The sequence below is a fragment of the Chiloscyllium punctatum genome, chromosome 30 (genome assembly GCF_047496795.1).
Source record: "Chiloscyllium punctatum isolate Juve2018m chromosome 30, sChiPun1.3, whole genome shotgun sequence".
NCBI classification, from domain to species: domain Eukaryota; kingdom Metazoa; phylum Chordata; class Chondrichthyes; order Orectolobiformes; family Hemiscylliidae; genus Chiloscyllium; species Chiloscyllium punctatum.
In genome coordinates, this window is record NC_092768.1 from 12,488,263 (window position 1) to 12,514,796 (window position 26,534).

Genomic DNA, 26,534 nt, shown 5'->3' on the forward strand with positions numbered 1-26,534 from the left:
GGTTCAAAGTAGTGTCTGAAAACTTCAGTTGCAAAATCACTAAGGCTTTACAAAAGACAAGTTGACTCCTGCACTCAAATCCCATCGTGATAAACTCTTCTGCCTCTCTTGCTGCCTGTTGGCTTTCAATGTGTCCTGGACTGGGGCAACACTGACCTGCTTCCGACAGCTGCACTCCCTGGACCCTCACCCTGCCTTTTCTGTTATGGATAAGCCTGACGGGTGACCTTATAGAGGTTTATAAAATCATGAGGGGCATGGATTGGGTAAATAGACAATGTCTTTTCCCTGGGGTTGGGGAGTCCAGAACTAGAGGGGCATAGGTTTAGGGTGAGAGGGGAAAGATATAAAAGGGACCTAAGGGGCAACATTTTCACACAGAGGGTGGTACGTGTATGGAATGAGCTGCCAGAGGAATTGGTAGAGGCTGGTACAATTGCAACATTTAAAAGGCATCTGGATGGGTATATGAATAGGAGAGTTTGGAGGGATATGGGCCAGGTGCTGGCAGGTGGGACTAGATTGGGTCAGCATGGACTAAAGGGTCTGTTTCCATGCTGTACATCTCTCTGACTGTATAACACACCCACAGGAGAATGAAAGGCAGTCAGGAAAGGGTTAAGCAGTGTTGGAGTGCTGGGATTGGCGGGGGCCCGGGGCTCTGCTGTAGTCAGCAGTGTGTTGCCAGTGGGAGGGAGGGAGTGCTGGATGCTGCCTGCTGTTCAGGCCTGGGTTAAATCCGGAGTTCAGTTTGCTTTTAATCTCCCTGAGCCGGGGGGTTAGGGAGGGCAGTCTCCTCTGCAGGCAGACAGCAACTCTCCCCCTTCTCATCGTGCCTCAGCCCTTTGGCATTCCACTCAGTCAGAGCCGAGTGGCAGTGTTCCAGCTTGGGTCTGTGTGTGTGTGTGCATGTCTGTCTGTCTCTGAGTGTCTGTGTGTGACTGCCTGTCTGAGTTTGCTTGTGTTTCTCTGAGTGTTTGTAATTTTCTGTCTCTGAATATGCCTGTGTGCGTGTGTCTCTGAGTGTGTCAGTTTCTGACTACAGTGTCTGTGTCTGTCAGTTTCCGTCTGTGTGTCTGTCAGTCTCTGTCTGAGTGTGTGTCTGTCTGTGCCTCTGAGTGTGTGTGTGTGTGTGCGTCTGTCTCTGATTGCGTGTGTTTGTGTTTGTCTGTCTCTGAATGTGTCTCTGAGTGTGTCAGTTTCTATGTGTCTGTGTCTGTCAGTCTCTGTCTGAGTGTGTGTCTGTGTCTCTGTCTCTGATTGTGTGTGTCTCTGTCTGTCTCTGAGTGTGTTTGTATGCGAGGGGGCCAGAGGAGGTGGTGAGACCAAGGTATTGGAGGGAGGGGTGACTGAGGGGGAGGAGTGAAGGGGGGGGGGGGTCAAACCCTGCAGCTTCTCCCCCTTCAAAGCCCACCTTCTCTACCCTCTCCCCTCCCCATCCCTATGCCTTTGCCACCTGGCTACACCCTGGTCGTCATCCCCTTGCCCAGTCGCCTGGAAGCAACTGCTTTCTTCCTGTGGGTAAGTGCGATCTTCTTCAACTGCTTCACAGTCTGCACAGAGAGAGAGAGAGAGAGAGAGTGAGAGAGGAAAGTGCTGGAGAAATTCAGGGGCTTGTGCAGGGAGAGAGTTAGCGTTTCCATTTCCAGCCTGACTCCCTTTTAGAACTGGAAGGGGACGGGAAAATTCCGTCTTTATTTAGTTTTGCATTTGACAGAGGGAGAGGCCCAGCGCAAAAGGGAGTGTACATGGTGGAGGAAAAGGAGTGTAGGTCTAATAATAAACGGTGCAAATTCAGGTGTGTGTGTGAGAGAGAGATATATCTCCTTTTGGAGAGCAAACCTCGCTTCCCTTTTCCTCTTTGGTGTGTTTTTGCTTGTGTCTCTGCTGCCTCCTCCCACTAACAAGGCGATCGGTGTTTCTGAAAGATGAAACGTGCTTTCTTTAAAAACAATAAGACCAACTTGTTTAAGCAGGTTATGACTCACCTCAGGAGCAGGCGGGACTTGAACCCAGCTTCACCTCCCTCAGAGGGAGGGACACTACCACTACACACACAGCTCCCCCTCCCCCTGGCTATACTCCACAAGTCGTGAGCTGATCGTTTTGAGAGCCCACCGTCTGGAGACCTTTCTCTGGCACTGAAAGTATCTGTTGACCCCTGCAGGAATGTGGAAGCATGTCCCTACATCTGTGAGGGCGGTGTTGACACAGCTGGGGCTCTGCTCTCTCAGAATCCCGGGAACAGTCTGAGGAATCATTCTGTTTTCAGAGGATCCTGAAACTAAAACCCCTCCTTCCCCACCCCCTCCACACTCAAGGCACTTTTTAAAGCGAGTTGGGGGAGAGGGGAGGGGCAGCATTGTGTTATAGTCAGAGCTGAGTTCAGAAGTGATACTGGGAAACGCTTTCCAATCTAGAGCAGTTCACTGCAAGAAAACAACTTCTGAGACTAAGATTTTGCAGATAAGTCAGTTGCTTTGATTTATTTATTGTCAAGCGTGTCTTATTATAAGACACGGAGGAAAGTGTTGCTTAGTGCCTCTGGCGCCATCTTGACCCACAGAGAAAACAAACCAATACACAGAATACAAAGGCAGAAAACTGAAGGATTACACTGTCCAATTTGACAGTCCTGCTTTTTTAAATCATAGGTCATGGGCTTGGTGGCCTGGCACAGGTCCCCTTCACCATGCCGTTGACCCTTTGATGCCATCTAGCTTCCACCGATGCCCTTACCACGATGAGTCATAGAGATGTACAGCACGGAAACAGACCCTTCGGTCCAACCTGTCTATGCTGACCAGATATCCCAACCCAATCTAGTCCCACCTGCCAGCACCCAGCCCATATCCCTCCAAACCCTTCCTATTCATATACCCATCCAGATGCCTCTTAAATGTTGTAATTGTACCAGCCTCCACCACTTCTTCTAGCAGCTCATTCCATACACGTACCACCCTCTGTGTGAAAAAGTTGCCCTGTAGGTCTCTTTTATCTCTTTCCCCTCTCACCCTAAACCTATGCCCTCTAGTTATGGACTCCCCCACCCCAGGAAAAAGACTTTCTCTATTTATCCAATCCATGTCCCTCATGATTTTATAAACCTCTATAAGGACTCCTGGAGCCTCTGACGCTCCAGGGAAAACAGTCCCAGCCTGTTCAGCCTCTCCCTGTAGCTCAGATTCTCCAACCCTGGCAACATCCTTGTAAATCTTTTCTGAACCCTTTCAAGTTTCACAACATCTTTCTGTTAAGAAGGAGACCAGATTTGCATGCAATATTCCAACAGTGGTCTAACCAATGTCCTGTACAGCTGCAACATGACCTCCCAACTCCTGTACTCAATACTCTGACCAATAAAGGAAAGCATACCAAACACCTTCTTCACTATCCTATCTACCTGCAACTCCACTTTCAAGGAGCTATGAACCTGCACTCCAAGGTCTCTTTGTTCAGCAACACTCCCTAGGACCTTACCATTAAGTGAAAAAGTCCTGCTAAGATATCCTTTCCTAAAATGAAGCACCTCGCATTTATCTGAATTAAACTCCATCTGCCACTTCTCAGCCCATTGGCCCATCTGGTCAAGATCCTGTTGTAATCTGAGGTAACCCTCTTCGCTGTCCACTACACCTCCAATTTTGGTGTCATTTGCAAACTTATTATACTATACCTCTGAAGCTCACATCCAAATCTTCTATATAAATGACAAAATTAGAGGACCCAGCACCGAACCTTGTGGCACTCCACTGGTCACAGACCTCCAGTCTGAAAAACAAGCCTCCACCACCACCCTCTGTCTTCTACCTTTGAGCCAATTCTGTATCCAAATGGTGAGGATTCTGTGTAATCCAAGTTGGAGGACGGGAAAAATTTCTGGCTGTAAGAGCTGCTCCTTTTTTTGAGGTAGTTTAGGTGTTGGAGGTGATTTCCTCAAATTCCAGGAGCAGCAGTTACTGTTTTATATGCTGTTACATTGTTTTGGAATTTTGGGAAAAAAAAGTCAAAACGACAGCAGATTAAAAGGGAGAAGAGCAGACAAAGGAAGCACATGGTGAGGACAGTACAGGAGGGAGAGAGAGAGAGAGAGAACCTGCACAGTTACTGCCTTTGTTGTTTGAATTCGTGTATCGCTGGACATCGGAGTGCATCTGGGAAAATTAACAAACAGTGAAATTCACAACTAATCTTGGAGGAACTGTTGGGCGAAGTTCACAGCACAGAATCAGATAAGTTAATTGTTGTTTTAAGTCTGTCCAAGAGAAAGGCTGCAGTAGTGAGTATAGTGGATTCTTTCTTGATTATATGTTTTTGCAGATAAGTCTCTTGATTAAACTTAAAATATAAGCCATAGCTATTAATTTAACCTGGGGCAGTGTTTGTAGAGGAATAAGACGGTGTTATTTTCTGGGTCTGTAGATTGTGAAGGAGCAAAAATGGCCTTTGCAGTGATATGTACTTCTTGTCAGATGTGGGAGTTTAAAGAGAGTTTAAGCGTTTTTGCGGATTATATCTGCCATAAATGCTATTGGATGCGAATCTTATCAGATAGAGTGGATCAGTTGGAGAGACAGATAGAAGCAATGAGGAATTTGCAACAGCAACAGTATGTGATGGATGGCAGTTATAGGAAGGGGGGAAAGACTCAGATACAGTCACAGAGATGGGTTAACTCCAGGAAGGGTAAGAGAGGTAGGCAGCTAGTGCAGGAGTCTTTTGTGGATATACCCATTTCAAACAGGTATGCTGTTTTGGAAAATGTAGGGGGTGATGGATTCTCAGAGGAACGTAGCACAAACAGCCAACTTTCTGGTATTAAGACTGGCTCTAATGCAACGAAGGGTAGTCGGCTTCCAAGAGATCAATTGTGTTAGGGGATTCTGTAGTCAGAGGTACAGACAGATATTTCTGTGGCCAGCAGAGAAAAAGCAGAATGCTGTGTCATTTCCCTGGTGCCAGGATCAAGGATGTCTCAGAGAGGGTGCAGAATGTTCTCATGGGGGAGAGGGCCCTGCAGGAGGTCATTGTCCACATTGGAACCAACGACATTGGAAGGGAAAAGGTTGAGACTCTGAAGGGAGATTACAGAGAGTTAGGCAGAAATTTAACAAGGAGGTCCTCAAGAGTAGTAATATCTGGATTACTCCCAGTGCTACAAGCTAGTGAGGGCAGGAATAGGAGGATAGAGCAGATGAATGCGTGGCTGAGGAGCTGGTGTATGGGAGAAGGATTCACATTTTTGGATCATTGGAATCTCTTTTGAGGTAGAAGTGACCTGTACAAGAAGGACGGATTGCACCTAAATTGGAAGGGGACTAATATACTGGCAGGAAAATTTGCTAGAACTGCTCGGGAGGATTTAAACTAGTAAGGTCGGGGGGGGGGGGGGGGTGGGAACCAGGGAGATAGTGAGGAAAGAGATCGATCTGAGACGGGTACAGCTGAGAACAGAAGTGAGTCAAACAGTCAGGACAGGCAGGGACAAGGTAGGACTAATAAATTAAACTGCATTAATTTCAATGCAAGGGGCCTATCAGGGAAGGCAGATGAACTCAGGGCATGGTTAGGAACATGGGACTGGGATACCATAGCAATTACAGAAACATGGCTCAGGAATGGGCAGGATTGGCAGCTTAATGTTCCAGGATACAAATGCTCCAGGAAGGATAGAAAGGGAGGCAAGAGAGGAGGGGGAGTGGCATTTTTGAAAAGAGATAGCATTACAGCTGTGCTGAGGGAGGATAATCCCGGAAATACATCCAGGGAAGTTACTTGGGTGGAACTGAGATATAAGAAAGGGATGATCACCTTATTGGGCTTGTATTATAGATCCCCCAATAGTCAGAGGGAAATTGAGAAACAAACTTGTAAGGAGATCTCAGCTATCTGTAAGAATAATAGGGTAGTTATGGTCGGGGATTTTAACTTTCCAAACATCGACTGGGACTGCCATATTGTTAAAGGTTTAGATGGAGAGGAATTTGTTAAGTGTGTAAGAGACAATTTTCTGATTCAGTATGTGGATGTACCTACCAGAGAAGGTGTAAAACTTGACCTACTCTTGGGAAATAAGGCAGGGCAGGTGACTGAGGTGTCAGTGGGGGAGCACTTTGGGGCCAGTGACCATAATTCCATTCGTTTTAAAATAGTGATGGAAAAGAATAGAACAGATCTAAAAATTGAAGTCCTAAATTGGAGAAAGGCCAATTTTGACGGTATTAGGCAAGAACTTTCGAAAGCTGATTGGAGGCAGATGTTCGCAGGTAAAGGGATGGTTGGAAAATGGGAAGCCTTCAGAAATGAGATAACAAGAATCCAGAGAAAGTATATTCCTGTCAAGGTGAAAGAGAAGGCTGGTAGGTATAGGGAATGCTGGATGTCTAAAGAAATTGAGGGTTTTGTTAAGAAAAAGAAGGAAGCGTATGTCAGGTACAGACAGGATAGATCGAGTGAATCCTTACAAGAGTATAAAGAAAGTTGGAGTATACTTAAGAGGGAAATCAGGAGGGCAAAACGGGGACATAAGCTAGGTTTGGTAAATAGAATTAAGGAGAATCCAAAGGGGTTTTACAAATATATTAAGGACAAAAGGGTAACTGGGGAGAGAATAGGGCCCTTCAAAGATCAGCAAGGCGGCCTTTGTGTGGAGCCACAGAAAATGGGGAGATATTAAATGAATATTTTTGCATCAGTATTTACGGTGGAAAAGGATATGGAAGATATAGACTGTAGGGAAATAGATGGTGACATCTTGCAAAATGTCCGGATTACAGAGGAGGAATGGCTGGATGTCTTCAAACAGTTAAAAGTGGTTAAATCCCAAGACCTGATCAGGTATATCCGAGAACTCTGTGGGAAGCTAGAGAAGTGATTGCTGGGCCTCTTGCTGAGATATTTGTATCATTGATAGTCACAGGTGAGGTGCCGGAAGACTGGAGGTTGGCAAATGTGGTGCCACTATTTAAGAAAGGTGGTAAGGACAAGCCAGGGAACTATAGACCAGTGAGCCTGACCTCGGTGGTGGACAAGTTGTTGGAGGGAATTCTGAGGGACAGGATGAACATGTATTTGGAAAGGCAAGGACTGATTAGGGATAGTCAACATGGCTTTGTGCGTGGGAAATCATGTCTCACAAACTTGATTGAGTTTGTTAAAGAAGTAACAAAGAAGATTGATGAGGGCAGAGCAGTAGATGTGATCTATATGGACTTCAGTAAGGTGTTCGACAAGGTTCCCCATGGGAGACTGGTTAGCAAGGTTAGATCTCATGGAATACAGGGAGAACTAGCCATTTGCATACAGAACTGGTTCAAAGGTAGAAGACAGAGGGTGGTGATGGAGGGTTGTTTTTCAGACTGGAGGCCTGTGACCAGTGGAGTGCCACAAGGATCAGTGCTGGGTCCTCTACTTTTTGTCATTTACATAAATGATTTGGATGTGAGCATAAGAGGTACAGTTAGTAAGTTTGCAGATGACACCAAAATTGGAGGTGTAGTGGACAATGAAGAGGGCTACCTCAGATTACAACAGGATCTGGACCAGATGGGCCAATGGGCTGAGAAGTGGCAGATGGAGTTTAATTCAGATAAATGAGAGGTGCTGCATTTTGGGAAAGCAAATCTTAGCAGGACTTACTCACTTAATGGTAAGGTCCGAGGGAGTGTTGCTGAACAAAGAGACCTTGGAGTGCAGGTTCATAGCTCCTTGAAAGTGGAGTCACAGGTAGGTAGGATAGTGAAGAAGGCGTTTGGTATTAGATTATTTACAGTATGTAAACAGACCTTTTGGCCCAACAAGTCCATACTGACCCGCCGTAGCGCGACCCACCCAAGACCTATTCCCCTACGTTTACCCCTGCACCTAACACTACGGGCAATTTATCATGGCCAATTCACCTAGTCTGCACATGTTTGGACCATGGGAGGAAACCGGAGCACCCGGAGGAAACCCACACAGACACGGGGAGAATGTGCAAACTCCATACAGTCAGTCGCCTGAGGCGGGAATTGAACCCGGGTGTCTGGCACTGTGAGGCAGCAGTGCTAACCACTGTGGGTCAGAGTATTGAGTACAGGAGTTGGGAAGTCAGGTTGCGGCTGTACAGGACATTGGTTTGGCCACTGTTGGACTATTATGTGCAATTCTGGTCTCCTTCCTATTGGAAAGATGTGAAACTTGAAAGGGTTCAGAAAAGATGTGGTGTGCTGGTACAATTACAACATTTAAGAGGCATTTGGATGGGTGGAGGCTGGTACAATTACAACATTTAAGAGGCATTTGGATGGTATATGAATAGGAAGGGTTTGGGGGGATGTGGGCCGGGTGCTGGCAGGTGGGACTAGATTGGGTTGGGATATCTGGTCGGCATGGACGGGTTGGACTGAATGCTCTGTTTCCGTGCTGTACATCTGTATGGCTCTATGTCTGTATGGCTAGTTCTCCCTGAATTCCATGAGATCTAACCTTGTTAACCAGTCTCCCATGGGGAACTTTGTCAAACACCTTACTGAAGTCCACATAGATTACATCTACCGCTCTACCCTCATCAATCCTCTTTGTTACTTCTTCAAAAAACTCAATCAAGTTTGTGAGACATGATTTCCCACGCACAAAGCCATGTTGATGATCCCTAATCAGTCCTTGCCTTTCCAAATACATGTACATCCTGTCCCTAAGGATTCCCTCCAACAACTTGCCCACCACTGAGGTCAGGCTCACTGGTCTATAGTTCCCTGGCTTGTCCTTACCACCCTTCTTAAACAGTGGCACCATGTTAGCCAACCTCCTGTCTTCTGGCATCTCACCTGTGACTATCAATGATATAATTATCTCAGCAAGAGGCCCAGCAATCACTTCCCTGGCTTCCCACAGGGTTCTAGGGTACACCTGATCAGGTCTTGGGGATTTATCCACCTTTGTGCGTTTCAAGACATCCAGCCATTCCTCCTCTGTAATCTGGACATTTTGCAAGATGTCACCATCTATTTCCCTACAGTTTACATCTTCCATGACCTTTTCCACATTAAACATTGATGCAAAATACTTGTTTAGTATCTCCTCCATCTCCTGTGGCTCCACACAAAGGCCGCCTTGCTGATCTTTGAGGGGCCCTATTCTCTCCCTAGTTACTCTTTTGTCCTTAATGTATTTGTAAAAATCCTTTGGATTCTCCTTAACTCTATTTCCCAAAGCTATCTCATGTCCCCTTTTTGCCCTCCTGATTTCCCTCTTAAGTATACTCCTACTGCCTTTATACTCTTCGAAGGATTCACTCGATCGATCCTGTCTATACTTTTCATATGCTTCCTTCTTTTTCTAAACCAAACCCTCAATTTCTTTAGTCATCCAGCATTCCCTATACCTACCGGCCTTTCCTTTCACCCTGACAGGAATATACTGTCTCTGGATTCTTGTTATCTCATTTCTGAAGGCTTCCCATTTTCCAGCCGTCCCTTTACCTGCGAACATTTGCCCCCAATCAGCTTTCGAAAGTTCTTGCCTAATACCGTCAAAATTGGCTTTTCTCCAATTTAGAACTTCAACTTTTAGATCCAGTCTAACCTTTTCCATCACTATTTTAAAATGAATGGAATTATGGTCGCTGGCCTCAAAGTGCTCCCCCACTGACCCCTCAGTCACCTGCCCTGCTTTATTTCCCAAAAGTAAGGCAAGTTTTGCATCTTCTCTCGTCGGGACATCCCCTCACTGGATCTCGCCAACACAGATGCTGCCAGGTACCGACGCAGCCCGAACCCCCCTCCGATGCTGCTGTTATGAGTCAGCGCTGAGATGCAGGTCCTTGTCACATAATTAAAAGCAGCGCAGGTGGGAGGGGGCAGAATGGCCTCCCCTTGTTCCATTTGTTGGAAATACATCCAAACTGTTAGTGCGGCCCACACCCTGCACACCACCTCCTCCAACAGAACTCTCGTCTGTCTGAGTGCAAGCCAGGCTCCCCTGACAAATAACCACTGCCAGAGTGAAATTTAATCAGGATTCACTTTTCTGTGGCCCCATTGTTTGGAGCGACTCTGCACCACTTTCCTTCTGCTCCTTTGTAGTCAGCAATGTCAGTTCAAACAGGACATTGGGAGCACCACTTTGAAGAGCTCCCGAACATCCCTGGGAAGGGGCACTCAAAGCCCTCCAACCCCACCAGGCAAAGGGAGGTCATTTGGGGAAATTTAATGGAACATTTAAAAGAATAAGGGTGTGGAGGGGAGGCGAGAGATTTAGGGAGTGAATTCCAGAGTGAATTCTGACTGTCTAACACTGGGTAAATGAGATGGGTAATAGTTTCTCACTGACACAATAGCTCAGGGGTTAGCACTGCTGCCTCCCAGCACCAGGGACCTGGGTTCGATCCCACCCTCAGGCGACTATCTGTATGGGGTTTGCACATTCTCCCTGTGTCTGCGTGGGTCAACTCCGGGTGCTCCGGTTTCTCCCGCAGTTCAAAGGTGTTCAGGTCAGGGTGGATTGGCCATGGCCACCCTCACCCTCATCTCCTTCCACCTATCGTATTCCCAGCGCCCCTCCCCCCTACCCTTTATCTCAGCAGGAAACATTGATCCTTCTGCTCCTCAGATACTGCCTGGCCTGCTGTGTTTTTCCAGCACCACATTTTTCAACATGGGAAATTGTCCCATGGTGTACAGGGCTGTGCAGGTTGGGTTGAATTGGTCATAGGAAATTGTCCAGTTGTGTCCATGGATATGCAGGCTTGGAGGGTTAGCCATGGGAAATGCAGGATTATAGGTGTAGGGTGGGAAAGTTTCCGGAGTGTCGGTGTGGATTCTTTGGGCCAAATGATCTCTTTCTGCAGTTTAAGGATTCCATGACAGTTTAAATTGCTTTGTTGGCCAAGTGAGCAGGAGGGTAAATCATGGGGCACTTAAAAGGATTGGGGTTAGTTCTCACCCCACTTACACCAGTGCTCAAAGTTAATATTACGCCAACGTCCCAACTTCAAAGGGAGGTCATTTGGGGAAATTTAATGGAACATTTAAAAGAATAAGGGTGTTTCAACTCTGGGCTCCAGCATCTGCAGTCCTCACTTTCCCCAACTTCAAAAAACAAGAGGAACCTAAACCAGCCCCTGGGGCAGTTGTGAGAGGTAGATCTATCCCACTGGTCTACCCCAGGGTAATTTGAGGGGGGGGGGGGGTCACCTCTGTTTTTTTGGGGGCAAAGCTGAGGATGCTTCTCCACTTGGAGCTGTGGGAGGGGGCAAGCTGTCAGGGAGGGGAGGGGTGGGTTGAGGTAAGAAACGTCTCTGTGGTGAGTTGTGGTGTGCCCACCAGACGTCAGTCATCATTGCTGTTGGACACATAGAAACACGGGCATCCCCAGTGATGCCCACATGACCTCATCTGGACTTGGCGGGCAGTGGGCAAATCACATCTGCTCTCTCTCTCTGACCAGCCACCCCTTCCTCCTCCTGCTCCCATTACCCAGGGGGAACCAATGGGAGCTTGCAATTCATGGAAGTGATCTGGTGATCTGTGTGATTCAGGAGAGAGTGCCACCTCACCGTTCTTGTGTGTTTCAGCTGAAGCGTATGAAGGAGTTGGAGCAGCAGCGTGATGCCCTGTGGTTCGGCCTGGGTATGGTGGAGCGGGCACGGGACTGGTACCACCAGGAGATCCACCAGGTCCAGCAGAGACTGAGACACAGCAGCGAGACCCCCGGAGAGAAAGTGAGCAGGGCGCAGACGTTAGATCTGGTCTGTGCTTTCGGGCGGTTGGTGTCCCAGGGAGGAGGATGAGGTGTAGGAAAGTGGGGTGTTCTGTCCTAGAGAGGTACTCTGCCAATCATTAAATGCTAATCTACCAGCTCAATGCCATTTTCCTGGCTGCCTGTCCCTAATTTCCTTGATGGTCTTTAATATCGTGAAATCTGTCTTAAGTATCATCGATGCTTGAGTTCTCAAGGCCCCCGGGCTAGAGAATTCCTAAGGTGTTCCACCATCTTCCTCCTCTCCGTTATAAAAGACCCATCTCTTATTCTGCAACTGTCACTCCCCTCCCACCAAGCATGGGGCTAATCACCTTCCTCCATCCAAACCCCCTGTCGAGCCCCGTAAGGATTTAGTGGATTTCAACGAGATCACCTCTTGTTCTTCTGAACCGTGGCCAGTTCAGGCCCAGAGTCCTCCAGGACAATCCCACCAACCCAGGGATCGGCCGGAGAACCCTTGTTGTGTTCCCTATCTGGATAGGTGACTGAGGGTAAAGAGACCAGAGATCCTGAGACAGTCCTGAGATGTGGGGCTGGGCCAGGCAAAGTGCAATTGACAACCTCTACAACTAGGGGGACAAGGGTGTCATGGGCCCCCGTGCTGATGTGGTAACTCCTCCAGCGTTAGTTTAGGCCAATACTCTCTGGAGTTTGGAAGAATGAGGCGAGATGAGGTACTCAAGACAATAAAAGGTGTGGATAAAATAGACATGGAGCTTCCAGTTGTGGGACATTCTGGGACAGAGTTAAGATTAGATTACTTACAATGTGGAAACAGGCCCTTCGGCCCAACAAGTCCACACCACCCCGCCGAAGCGCAACCCACCCATACCCTTACATCTACCCCTTACCTAACACTACGGGCAATTTAGCATGGCCAATTCACCTGACCTGCACATCTTTGGACTGTGGGAGGAAACCGGAGCACCCGGAGGAAACCCACGCAGACACGGGGAGAACGTGCAAACTCCACACAGAGAGTCACCTGAGGCGGGAATTGAACCCGGGTCTCTGACGCTGTGAGGCAACAGTGCTAACCACTGTGCCACCGTGCCGCCCACAAAGGAGAAACTACGTCTCCAAAAGTCTGTGGAATGTGCTACCCCAGAGTGTGTTCGATGCTGGGACAGCGAGTAAATGTAAAGAGGAGTTAGACAGGTTTTTAATTGGTAATGGGTTGGAGGGTTAGGGGGAGAAGGCTGAGGAGCAGACTCGATGAGCCGAATGGCCCAATTCTGCTCCTATTACATGAACTTATGAGTGGGTCCAAGTGCGGAACTCCCTTCACTCTCCCCCACCAACTCCCTAAAAACAGTGTTGTGGTTCTGTTCGCTGAGCTGGGAATTTGTGTTGCAGACGTTTCGTCCCCTGTCTGGGTGACATCCTCAGTGCTTGGGAGCCTCCTGTGAAGCGCTTCTGTGACCTTTCCCCCGCCATTTGTAGTGGTTTGTATCTGCCGTTTCCGGTTGTCAGTTCCAGCTGTCCGTTGCAGTGGTCGGTATATTGGGTCCAGGTCAATGTGCTTATTGATTGAATCTGTGGATGGGTGTCATGCCTCTAGGAACAGTGCCTATTGTACCTAAACCCCCAAGGGCTGCGTTCCATCAAGAGAAAGTGGCCCAATAAACACCTGCATTGGCAGAAATGAGACCTCTCTCAGCTCCTCCTTGAGTCTGACTCAGAGCACCGTGACCTTGCATCAAGGGACCAGGCCACCGAAACATTCCTAGATGGACAAGGGGGAACCAAATCCCGTTGTTGTTAGCACCAATCTGAACCACAGCAGTTCTCCAGCCAACTTCTCACCCTCGCCCCCTTGTGGCAATGTACGTTTCTTTGTAAAATCTGCCCACATCAGTCTGGAGTTCCGCACCAAGATGGCAAATCACTGTTTATTTTTGTCCCTCACATAGTTGACCAGGAATCCTCCCCACCCCACCCCGTGTTGGAAGGAGTTTACAGTTGGATACGGACCCTGTTTGGCCTCCTTTTGAATACACCCTTCCTCAGGGACCAAGTCCCACAGTGAGCCTGAAACCCAGGGCCTCCTGGTCCTGAACATCTCCACCCTGTGAAAGAACAAATGGTCGCACTGAGTGACGGAGCAGGTTCAAGAGGCCGTATCTCTTGTCTCTGCTTCAACTTGCTATCCGTTGGAGGAGCCAGAGGCTAAGGGGGAGATTGAACGTCTGAATTACATTTAACTTCAGAGGGTTTGATGACATGAAGTGGGATTAAGAATGGCCATTGCTGGAGAAACTCAGCGAGTCTGACAGAGTTAGTCTCCCAAATCCACACACACACACACACACACACACACACACACACAGAAAAGACCCTTGGGTTCTGAAGGAGAGTCTTTAAACCTGAAATATTAACTCTCTCTCTTTCCCTCTCTCTCTCTCTCTCTCTTTGCTGATGCTGCCAGACTTGCTGAGTTTCTTCAGCACTGCCTGCATCTTTCACTTTGGATTTCCTGCAGTGTTTTATTCGGGTTTTCCAGAGGATGCTGAGGGGAACCGGGCAGGCACTGTCAGGAAGCCTCATAGCCTTTTTAGATGAGCACTTGAAATGTGATAGTAATCAAGGCTATGGGACCTAAAGTGTGGCATAGATCTAAACTTGTTGGGCCGAAGGGGAACCGGTGTCTGGTATGACTCTACAAAAGGCATTTTGGGTGAGGTATGGGGGGAAAGATTCCTTGTGTGCACCTTCAGGAAGCAGAGAGAGAATTGGGAGTTGAGAGATGGAATCGCTTGTCAGAGTATTCATTTTCTTTCTGTCTCTTCCTCCTGCCCTGTCCTTCTCTTTAGGAACAGGCCTCCATGTCTCTCGTGAACCATCCATCCCTCCTTCAGGACAAGATCCAGCACGTCAACTGCTGCCTCAGTGACTTCATCTCTAGCGCAGACAGGGTCAGTGCCTCGCTATCGGTTCTGTTACTCCTTACTTAACACGGGGAAAACCGAAAGCTTTGCGCACCCAGAACACTTTCACCATCCCTGCCATACCTTCAAAATATCACATCCTGTAGTATTGTGGGAACTGTATTGAACAGAAAGGAAAGGATATAAAGGTGGTTTTGCGATAATGTGGTAGTAACATTCTCATGCAATCCCTTGTTATAAGAAAACTGTGGAATAGCAGCACCAAACTAACAGGGTCAGAATCGTGTTATAACCAATGCATGCTTTAAAAATTCGTGCTACAGAAACAGTGTCCCCAATTCAACAATTGCGTTGCAGCGAATTTGTGTCAACAAAATGTGTGTTACGCTGTAATAATGGTGAATTGTTATTGTAAGGCTGGCAGGGGCAGGGATAATGATGGGCCAGGACACTGGGAAAGAATCCGTTGTTCTCTCCAAGATAATCCAGTGGGATCTTTTCGAGAGTTCAGTATAAAACCCCCTCCAGGCGATAGCTCTTCTGTAGGTGCTGCACTTCCTCTGACTCATGGAGTCATAGAGATGTACAGCACGGAAACAGGCCCTTCGGTCCAACCCGTCCATGCCGACCAGAAAACCTAAATTAACGTGGCCCCATGTGCCAGCACTTGGCCCATCTCCCTCTAATCCCTTCCTATTCATATAATCATCCAGGTGCCTTTTAAATGTTGCAATCGTACTGGCCTCCTCCACTCACTTACCTGGATATGAATAGGAAGGGTTTAGAGGGAGCTGAAAAATGTGGTGCTGGAAAAGCGCAGCAGGTCAGGCAGCATCCAAGGAGCAGGACAATCGACGTTTCGGGCATAAACCCTTCTTCAGGAATCCTGCTCCTTGGATGCTGCCTGACCTGCTGCGCTTTCCCAGCAACACATTTTTCAGCGCTGATCTCCAGCATCTGCAGCCCTCACTTTCTCTCAGGGATTAGAGGGATATGGGCCAAGTGCTGGTAAATGGGACTCGATTACGTTCGGGTATCTGGTTGGCATGGATGGGTTGGACAGAAGGGTTTGATTCTGTGCCGATTCTGTGGATCTAAGTGGCTGTTAGATACAATTCTTAGGGCAAAGCGATCAAAGGGTTTGGGGGAGAAATTGGGAATAGGGGGCTGAGTTGGATGGTCAGCCATGATCATATTGAATGGGGGAGCAGGTTCGAAGGGCTGAATGGCCTCCTCCTGCTCCTGTTTCATTATAAAGAGAAATATTTATTTTGTTCTTGATTAATTATGTTGGCCAGGTTTACTCAAACTTACTGAAGCTCTTGTTAGATTCACAGTGAGGCATCTGCAGGCGCACATCTTGAACGCTTTGCCAACCGATGATAAAATCCACCGGGCAGGGAGGGGGTGAAGGTGAGAAATACACCCCTTGCCTCCTCCTTAAATCGGGCGGCCGTGCGCTCCGTTAAGTGAGAGTGGGGTAAAGCCCCGCACCTCCAACATGCCAAACAAAACCGTTTCTGTGGTTAGAAGTGCAAACTGAGAACCGTGGCGGGGGTGTTCCTCGTCACCTGAACAGTCCTTGCTTGTTACAGATGTTTCTACCACACTGCCACACGGGACAGGCTGACCCAGAACCTCTGACCCCGAGAGCGAAAGTCAGGAGGTCCCAGCAACAGAACCTGGAGGTACTGAAACAGCACAACTACTGGCTGACCAAGGTAGGAAATACCTGTGTGGATTATTCACCACCAACGTCCCTGAAGGGACTATCAGACTTGGAGGCTGTCAGGCAGGAAGGACTCATGGACATTTCCCACTGACAAATGCCAATCTGAACAAGGCACCATCCAGCCTGATGTCAGCTGCATTATTTGGTCCAATCCCAATGGTTGATTAATACAACCAATAGGTGGCATTCGCTGGGGGTCGTTAGGCAACACAGGAACAAAAAGGGGGACCATTCAGCCCCTCCAGCTTGTCCTGTTCATTCAATGAGATCTGAGCTTTACCCTCACTCCATCCACCCACCTAGTCTTCCCTTCCATTAATAACCTTGGCCAACAAAACTCAGATCAGTCTCAGATTTCAACTTGCTCATCGTCGACTGTGGGAGTTAGTTTGCTGCTTCTTTTCTGTGAAGGACACACTTCCTAACACACAAACAAGGAGCAAGAATAGGCCATTCGGCCCCTTGAACCTGCTTCTCATTCTATGAGACGGTGATCTGGTTTTGCACATTCTCCTCCTCCTGAGGTAACCTTTCACCCCCTTACTTACGAAGAATCCACCTCCCACTGCTGCAAAAGTACTTTTCCAGATTATTGAGGGAGATTGTTTTGAAGACTCAATTCTGAGACAGAACATTTCTTCTCATATCTGTTTCATTTGAGTGGCACCTTAATTTTAAACAGTGCACCTCCCCCCCCCTCCCGTTCTAGATTCTTTCACAAGAGGAAACCTCTCCTCCACAAGCACCTGGTTAAGACCTCTCAGAATCTACAAGTCTCCTCTCCCTCTTCAGCAAATACAGGCCCTGCTTACCTTCCCTGCTTATCATCCAAGCTTACCTTGTAAAACAAGCCATTCTGTAACCATCGATATAGACGTAGAAAAGTACAGCACAGAACAGGCCCTTTGGCCCACGATGTTGTGCTGAGGTTTAATCCGAATGTAAAATATAATAACTTCAACTACGCAGCCCACAACTCACTGCTATCCATCTGCATGTCCAGCAGTTACTTAAATGTCCCTAATGACTCTGCTTCCACCACCACCACTGGCAACACATTCCACGCATTCACAACTCTCTGCGGAAAGAACCTACCTCTGACGTCTCCTTTATACCTTCCTCCTAATATCTTCAAACTATGACTCCTCACACCAGTCAAGATATTCCACAGAATGAAACCAGCCAAACTCCCAGAGGCTGCTTCCTCGGTGGAGGGAGAGGTCAGCTGGTGAGTTTAAGATCAGGGTCACGAAGCCTCAAAGTGAATGGTCAGGTTAGGAAGACGAGTCCTCAGTCTGGAAATTGAACCCTCCTGTTTTTGTCACTTTGCTTTGCAAACCAGCTGTCCGGCCAACCGAATACCAAATCTAACTTTACTTCCGAGAACTAATGCAACTGACACCATGTCCACCACCTGCGACTCCCTCCACCCCCGACACTCAGTAACAGCAGTGTGTACCATCTACAAGATACCCTGCAGAAACTCCCTAAAAAACATCCCCTCCCTCCGCCCCCCGACGCTCAGTAACAGCAGTGTGTACCATCTACAAGATACCCTGCAGAAACTCCCCAAACATCCCCTCCCTCCACCCCCTGACACTCAGTAACAGCAGTGTGTACCATCTACAAGATACCCTGCAGAAACTCCCCAAACATCCCCTCCCTCCACCCCCCGACACTCAGTAACAGCAGTGTGTACCATCTACAAGGTACCCTGCAGAAACTCCCCAAACATCCCCTCCCTCCACCCCCCAATGCTCAGTAGCAGCAGTGTGTACCATCTACAAGGACCACTGCAGAAACTCCCCAAACATCCCCTCCCTCCACCCCCCGACGCTCAGTAACAGCAGTGTGTACCATCTACAAGGTACCCTGCAGAAACTCACCAAACATCCCCTCCCTCCACCCCCCGACACTAAGTAACAGCAGTGTGTACCATCTACAAGATACCCTGCAGAAACTCCCCAAACATCCCCTCCCTCCACCCCCCCGACGCTCAGCAACAGCAGTGTGTACCATCTACAAGATACCCTGCAGAAACTCCCCAAACATCCCCTCCCTCCACCTCCCGATGCTCAGTAACAGCAGTGTGTACCATCGACAAGGTACCCTGCAGAAACTCACCAAACATCCCCTCCCTCCACCCCCCGACACTCAGTAACAGCAGTGTGTACCATCTACAAGATACCCTGCAGAAACTACCCAAACATCCCCTCCCTCCACCCCCCCCAACGTTCAGTAACAGCAGTGTGTACCATCTACAAGGTACCCTGCAGAAACTCCCCAAACATCCCCTCCCTCCACCCCCCCGACGCTCAGTAACAGCAGTGTGTACCATCTACAAGATACCCTGCAGAAAGTCCCCAAACATCCCCTCCCTCCACCCCCCCCGACGCTCAGTAACAGCAGTGTGTACCATCTACAAGATACCCTGCAGAAACTCACCAAACATCCCCTCCCTCCACCCCCCCGACGCTCAGTAACAGCAGTGTGTACCATCTACAAGATACCCTGCAGAAACTCCCCAAACATCCCCTCCCTCCACCCCCCCGACACTCAGTAACAGCAGTGTGTACCATCTACAAGATACCCTGCAGAAACTCCCCAAACATCCCCTCCCTCCACCCCACCGACGCTCAGTAACAGCAGTGTGTACCATCTACAAGATACCCTGCAGAAACTCCCCAAACATCCCCTCCCTCCACCCCCCCGACGCTCAGTAACAGCAGTGTGTACCATCTACAAGATACCCTGCAGAAACTCCCCAAACATCCCCTCCCTCCACCCCCCGACACTCAGTAACAGCAGTGTGTACCATCTACAAGATACCCTGCAGAAACTCCCCAAACATCCCCTCCCTCCACCCCCCGACACTTAGTAACAGCAGTGTGTACCATCGACAAGATACCCTGCAGAAACTCCCCAAACATCCCCTCCCTCCACCCCCCCAACGCTCAGTAACAGCAGTGTGTACCATCTACAAGATACCCTGCAGAAACTCCCCAAACATCCCCTCCCTCCACCCCCCCGACACTGAGTAACAGCAGTGTGTACCATCTACAAGATACCCTGCCGAAACTCCCCAAACATCCCCTCCCTCCACCCCCCCGACGCTCAGTAACATCAGTGTGTACCATCTACAAGGACCACTGCAGAAACTCCCCAAACATCCCCTCCCTCCACCCCCCGACACTCAGTAACAGCAGTGTGTACCAGCTACAAGGTACCCTGCAGAAACTCACCAAACATCCCCTCCCTCCACCCCCCCGACGCTCAGTAACAGCAGTGTGTACCATCTACAAGATACCCTGCAGAAACTCCCCAAACATCCCCTCCCTCCACCCCCCCAACGCTCAGTAACAGCAGTGTGTACCATCTACAAGATACCCTGCAGAAACTCCCCAAACATCCCCTCCCTCCACCCCCCCGACACTGAGTAACAGCAGTGTGTACCATCTACAAGATACCCTGCAGAAACTCCCCAAACATCCCCTCCCTCCACCCCCCGACCCTCAGTAACAGCAGTGTGTACCATCTACAAGATACCCTGCCGAAACTCCCCAAACATCCCCTCACTCCACCCCCCCGACGCTCAGTAACATCAGTGTGTACCATCTACAAGGACCACTGCAGAAACTCCCCAAACATCCCCTCCCTCCACCCCCCGACACTCAGTAACAGCAGTGTGTACCAGCTACAAGGTACCCTGCAGAAACTCACCAAACATCCCCTCCCTCCACCCCCCCAACGCTCAGTAACAGCAGTGTGTACCATCTACAAGGTACCCTGCAGAAACTCCCCAAACATCCCCTCCCTCCACCCACCCGACGCTCAGTAACAGCAGTGTGTACCATCTACAAGATACCCTGCAGAAACTCCCCAAACATCCCCTCCCTCCACCCACCCGACGCTCAGTAACAGCAGTGTGTACATCTACAAGGTACCCTGCAGAAACTCCCCAAACAACCCCTCCCTCCACCCCCCGACGCTCAGTAACAGCAGTGTGTACCATCTACAAGGTACCCTGCAGAAACTCCCCAAACATCCCCTCCCTCCACCCCCCCGACGCTCAGTAACAGCAGTGTGTACCATCTACAAGATACCCTGCAGAAACTCCCCAAACATCCCCTCCCTCCACACCCCCGACACTCAGTAACAGCAGTGTGTACCTTCAACAAGATACCCTGCAGAAATTCCCCAAACATCCCCTCCCTCCACCCCCCCGACGCTCAGTAACAGCAGTGTGTACCATCTACAAGATACCCTGCAGAAACTCCCCAAACATCCCCTTCCTCCACCCCCCTGACCCTCAGTAACAGCAGTGTGTACCATCTACAAGATACCCTGCAGAAACTCCCCAAACACCCCCTCCCTCCACCCCCCGACGCTCAGTAACAGCAGTGTGTACCATCTACAAGATACCCTGCAGAAACTCCCCAAACACCCCCTCCCTCCACCCCCCGACGCTCAGTAACAGCAGTGTGTACCATCTACAAGATACCCTGCAGAAACTCCCCAAACATCCCCTCCCTCCACCCCCCTGACCCTCAGTAACAGCAGTGTGTACCATCTACAAGATACCCTGCAGAAACTCCCCAAACATCCCCTCCCTCCACCCCCTGACCCTCAGTAACAGCAGTGTGTACCATCTACAAGACACACGGTGGAAATTAAGCAAAGATCCTCAGGCAGCACCTTCCAAACCCATGGCCACTTCCATCCAGAAGGTCAAGGGGCAGCAGATACATGGGAATACCATCCCCTGCAAGTTCCCCTCCAAACCCCTCACCATCCTAACTTGGGAATATATCAGCCGTTCCTTCAGTGTGGCTGGGTCCCAATTCTGGAATGCCCTCCCTAAGGGACATTGTGGGTCTCCCTACAGGCTAACGACTGTAATTGTTGAAGAAGGCAGCTCACCACCAACCCCTTGACGCACAATTAGGGCCAGGTGATGGGCACTGGCCCATCCAGTGATGCTGCAAACCTGCAAAGGAAGGAGAAATAACCTTTTGGTAACCCAATGGAAGCCTTAGTAACATTCTGTGAAACTGCGCTGCATTCCTTCCAAGGTCAGTCTGCTATTTTGGAAGGTGTGGCTGCCAAAACCACACACAGTGCTCCAGATGTTGGCAAACATGGCCCTCTGTACAACTGCACGTATTCCACCATAAAGGCGAACATTCCACTCACTGCTCTGATTAGATTTTGTACTTGCCGACTCTAGGCTAGTCCCTGCAAATAAAACTCAGATCTCGCCTGTGTCACTGCAAAATACGTAACCTTTTAGTTAAAGCAGCTTTAAAATCCATCTGTCTGCATTTTACCCATTTATTTAATCATTCTCCCCTTTATCCTTTTTGTTGTTGTTAACTCTATGGAGAGTCAGTCTGTGTTTAATCCGCAAATTTGGATGTCCCGATGATCAGAACTTAAGAACCCAGAGCAGGAATTGGCCGTCTGGCCCCTCGAGCCTGCTCCACCATTCAATAAGATCATGGCTGACCTTTTCATGGACTCATTTCCACTTACCCTCTTGCTCACCACAACCCTTAATTCCTGTTCCAAAATCTATCTTTGCCATAAAAATATTCAACAAGGTAGTCTCGACCACTTCCTTGGACAGGGAATCTCACAGAATCCCAACCCCCTGGGTGATGAAGTTCCTCCTCAGCTCAGTCCGAAATCTGCTCCCCCTCATTTTGAGGCTCCGCCCCCCCCTAATTCTAGTTTCACCTGCCAGTGGAAATTCTCCCTGCTTCTATCTCATTCATTCCCTTCATAATTTTATATGTTTCTGTTCGATCCCCTCTCATTCTTCTGAATTCCAATCAATATAATCCCAGTCTGCTCAGTCTCTCCTCATAAACCAACCCCCTCGACTCTGGAATCAACCGAGTGACCCTCCTCTGCACCCCCTCCAGTGCCAATACATCCTTTCTCAGGTAAGGAGACCAAAACTGCACGCAGAGCTCCAGGTATACTCTCACCAGCACTGTGTACAGCTGCAACATAACCTCCCTGCTTTTAAACTCCATCCCTCTCGTGATGATATTCCATTTGCCTTCCTAATTACCTGCTGCACCTGCAAACCAATTTTTTGTGATTCAGACACAAGGACGCCCAGGTCCCCCTGCACAGCAGCATGCTGCAGTGTAACGCTGAGATTCATCCCCAAACCTGTCAGTTAGCATCATACTGACAAGCTGTGTATCCTCTTCTCCTGCCTCCCCCTCAGAGTTTCAGTTGATGTGGTTTGGTGACTGACCCTCTGACCAAGCAGTGGAAGCAGATGCAAGACTTGCTCTTTAAAATGGGAATTTGAGATGTAGATGAAGAGGAGAGAAAATGAAAAATTAGATACACACGAGGTGCCGCATTTTGGAAAGGCAAATCAGGGCAGGACTTTCACACTTAATGGTAAGGTCCTAGGGAGTGTTACTGAACACAGAGACCTTGGAGTGCAGGTTCATAGCTCCTTGAAAATGGAGTTGCAGGTAGATAGCATAGTGAAGGTGTTTGGTATGCTTTCCTTTATTGGTCAGAGTATTGAGAACAGGAGTTGGGAGGTCATGATGCAGCTGTACAGGACATTGGTTAGGCCACTGTTGGAATATTGTGTGCAATCCTGGTCTCCCTGCTAAATGAAAGATGTTGTGAAACTTGAAAGGGTTCAGCAAAGATTTACAAGGATGTTGTCAGGGTTGGAGGATCTGAGCTACAGGGAGAGGCTGAGCAGGCTGGGGCTGTTTTCCCTGGAGCGTCAGAGGCTGAGGGGTGACCTTATAGAGGTTTACAAAATTATGAGGGGCATGGATAGGGTAAATGAAACAAGTCTTTTCCCTGGGGTTGGGGAATCCAGAACTAGAGGGCATAGGTTTAGGGTGAGAGGGGAAAGATATAAAAGAGACCTGAGGGGCAACATTTTCATGCAGAGAATGGTACGTGTATGGAATGAGCTGCCAGAGGAGGTGGTGGACGCTGGTACAATTACAGCATTTAAGAAGCATCTGGATGGGTATATGAATAGGGTATATGAAGGGTTTGGAGGGATATGGACCAAATGCTGGCAAATGGGACTGGATTAATTTAGGATATCTGCTCAGCATGGATGGGTTGGACTGAATGTTCTGTTTCTGTGCTGTCTGGGTTTATGAGTGCCAAGCCCATATGTGTAGGAATGGGATGGACTGAACAGACTCTACCCTCACCCGGAAGCTCTGTACACACAGCAGTGGGGTGACCCTCTGTGTTGTTGTTCCAGGTGTACCCTGATATGGAAACACAAGTAGGCCCCAATCTTGAGTCATCCCCTCATGGGGCTCGTCTGCTGGATTTAGCACAACCATTCAAACTGAAGTTCTCCAACTGACCTGAATTTTTTTATTGATCCATGGGATGAGGACATCACTGGCTTAGCCAGAATTATATTGCACATCCCTAATTACCCAAAGGGCAGTTAAGAGGCAACCATGTCATTGTGGCTCTGGAGTAACATGTAGGCCAGACTAGGTAAGGACAGCAATTTCCCTTCCTGAAGGACATTAGTGATCCAGGTGGGTCTTTTCAACAATGGATTCATGGTCATCATTAGACTCTTAATTCCGAATTTTTAATCAAATTCAAATTCCACCATCTGCTGTGGCAGGATTTGAACCCAGATCCTCAGACGCTCTAGATTAGCAGCCTAGCAGTAATACCACTAGGCCATCACTTCCCCATGGCTGAGGCTGCTCGAAAACATAGACCAGGTTTCTCTGCTCAACAAGAATGACTAATTATTCCAAGTAACTAGATCTAGCCTTAAGAATTGGTTAGGCACAATTGGACTATAACACTGCAATTCAACTCTAATCCCTTCTAACCTTCTCCTTACACACAGACATAACAGACGTGGATGGGGGTGGGGAAATTCACAAGGAGAAAACACTGACGAATTGGTTCAGTAGTCTTTGTTCACATGATCTGTTGAGATGGTTCCTGCTGATTGGGAGGTTTTTGTTCTTCATTTTTCTTTATCATTACAAATCAACTGGTTTGTAAGAGACACAGGGTAGCTGGTTCCCCGACCAGAAGTCCCTGATTTACCAGGTAAAAGTCACAGCTCATAACAACTGCTGAAGGCAAGATGAACTTCAGGTTTAAGATGGGTTTTCGCTGCAGAGAACAGAGAGATAGCTCCAGAGCTTGTGGTGATCTGACCCCCTGCTCTCTATCTTGTTCTGAGCCACCATAGCTCCCCACTTCCCTAAGCCACCAGTTGCCTGTCAACCAATCACATGGTTGTGGCTGGGCAAAAGGGCTTTGTTATCAACAATTGGTCACTAGTCCTTAGACCAATCAACACTCTCGTCCATTTGGATTCAGAACCCCTGGTCTTCTGTTAGTCTGCAGTCAATCCCATAACTGCTTGCTCAAGCAGCTGTGGGAACAATGCTTGCTGTGAGAGCACGCTGACTGACTTTCCAAAATGTCAAGTAATTTACGTGCAGGGGTTCCTTCACCTTTCAGTCCACAACGTAAAAATACATGACAGTAAAGAGGTACAGTCTTTACCGCTTGGGGTTTCTGACCCACAGGAGGTGTCCAGGAAAAGCCAGAGGATCACTCAGTTGGAACACGAGAAGGCAATTCTCATAAAGCAGCTACTGGACGATCAGCTGGAAGGTTATAGCTACACTGCCTGTGACAGCTCCACCTTCGTCTAAGCTGACCGAGGCTTTGGTCAATAAGGTCACCACTACTGGGGGGGCAGGGGGGTGTCAGGAGAGCCCTGGGCCTCCCCCACCTCCCCACCTCCCCCCCCCCTCCGTTCTCCAGGCCGAATGTGAGGGAGCTGCACCATCGTCACTGAGGAATCAGAGGATGGCGACAACGCAGGAGGATAGGCAACTCTGCCATTGCATTGGGGCTGGAAGTTAAAGGTAGAGGACTTGTGAGCCGGCTGGGAGAGGGGATTGGGAGAAATTGTTGGAGAACTAAAAGGCCCAGAATTCAAGGGAATGACAAGAGACAGAAACATGGCCAGTGTGTGGGGTGTGGAAGAGGCTGGGGTGGGGGGGTGGTGGGAAGAGCAAATTGGAGGACAACTGGTTACTCGAAGAGGGAAATTATTGCACTGGGGGTGGGGGTGAGTGGAAAAGGGGGAAGGGAGAAAGGGCCCAGCATGGGCACGATGGGTCAAATGGCCTCCTGCCTTAGGTAGCCATTCTCTGATTCAATGGACAGCGATCCCAGAATATCTTCATCCAGTCTCCTCTCCGTCTCCTTATTCCCTGGGGATGAGGGAGGGTCCCAGTGGAGAGAGAGAGAGAGAGGTGGTGGTGGAGTGGGGACAAGGATGGCGTTGGCAGAGAGTTCCCAGTCACCCACCCTAATGAAATGGTGCCCCCACCAAACCCCACCCCCAACCATACCCCCTCCCCCCTCTCAACCCTTTGCTTTTTGCTGTTGAATGTGCCTCCCCAGGTCGGGATAACTGGGCTGGCTAGGGTCACCCCGGGCACAGTCAGAGGGGAGGGGTCATTCTCGGAAGGACTGAGATGCTCAGGGAGGGAACCAGGGTCGTAAGGGAGCCCAGACAAGCCACTATTACTGGAGAGGAGGGTCTGAGGGACGTGGGATGGGGAGGAAAGCAAGTTTCGTGAAAGTTTGTTTGGCCTGAGGAAGTTACACAGAGAGAGGGGGAAGATGGGAGGGGGAACAGGGATGTGGAAGGTGACAAGCTCTCACTGCCTATTCCACAAATTCAGAGACAACGTACTCACAGGCATCCACCCCTGGGAGAACATCCCACTCACCGTCACCAAACACAGACACCGGGAATCGGAGGGAGAGCTACCGCCCCACATTCATCCAATCACTGAGCCTCACTTCAGCTCACGGTATCGCCCCCTACTCCCAGGCCAGCGGTTCCAGAGAGCATGGCTGTCCGTGAATAACACAGGAGCCACACATTGCTAAACACACTCTCACGCACACGCACACTTTCTCTCTCTCTCATACACAATAAGATACACATACACACTTTCTCTCTCTCACACACTCATAAACAGAGTGTGAGCGTTGGAGGAGACCTCAGCAGGATATCAGGAGAGCTCAGCTGTCATACTGCCTGGTGAACACAGCCCTCAGTCTGACACTTAATAAAAAGCTTCACTGTTCTACCCCCA

At 48.9% G+C, this 26,534-nt stretch overlaps 1 protein-coding gene across 1 annotated transcript; it reads left to right on the plus strand.

The window, feature by feature from the left end:
• Positions 1-682: 682 nt before the first annotated feature.
• On the plus strand, positions 683-26,534 carry LOC140455166 (suppressor APC domain-containing protein 2-like). The gene is made up of 5 exons (XM_072549867.1): positions 683-1,521; positions 11,555-11,701; positions 14,556-14,657; positions 16,226-16,351; positions 24,942-26,534. Exons 1-5 carry the CDS (start codon positions 1,444-1,446, stop codon positions 25,068-25,070), a joined length of 582 nt encoding a protein of 193 aa, XP_072405968.1. The 5' UTR covers positions 683-1,443; the 3' UTR covers positions 25,071-26,534.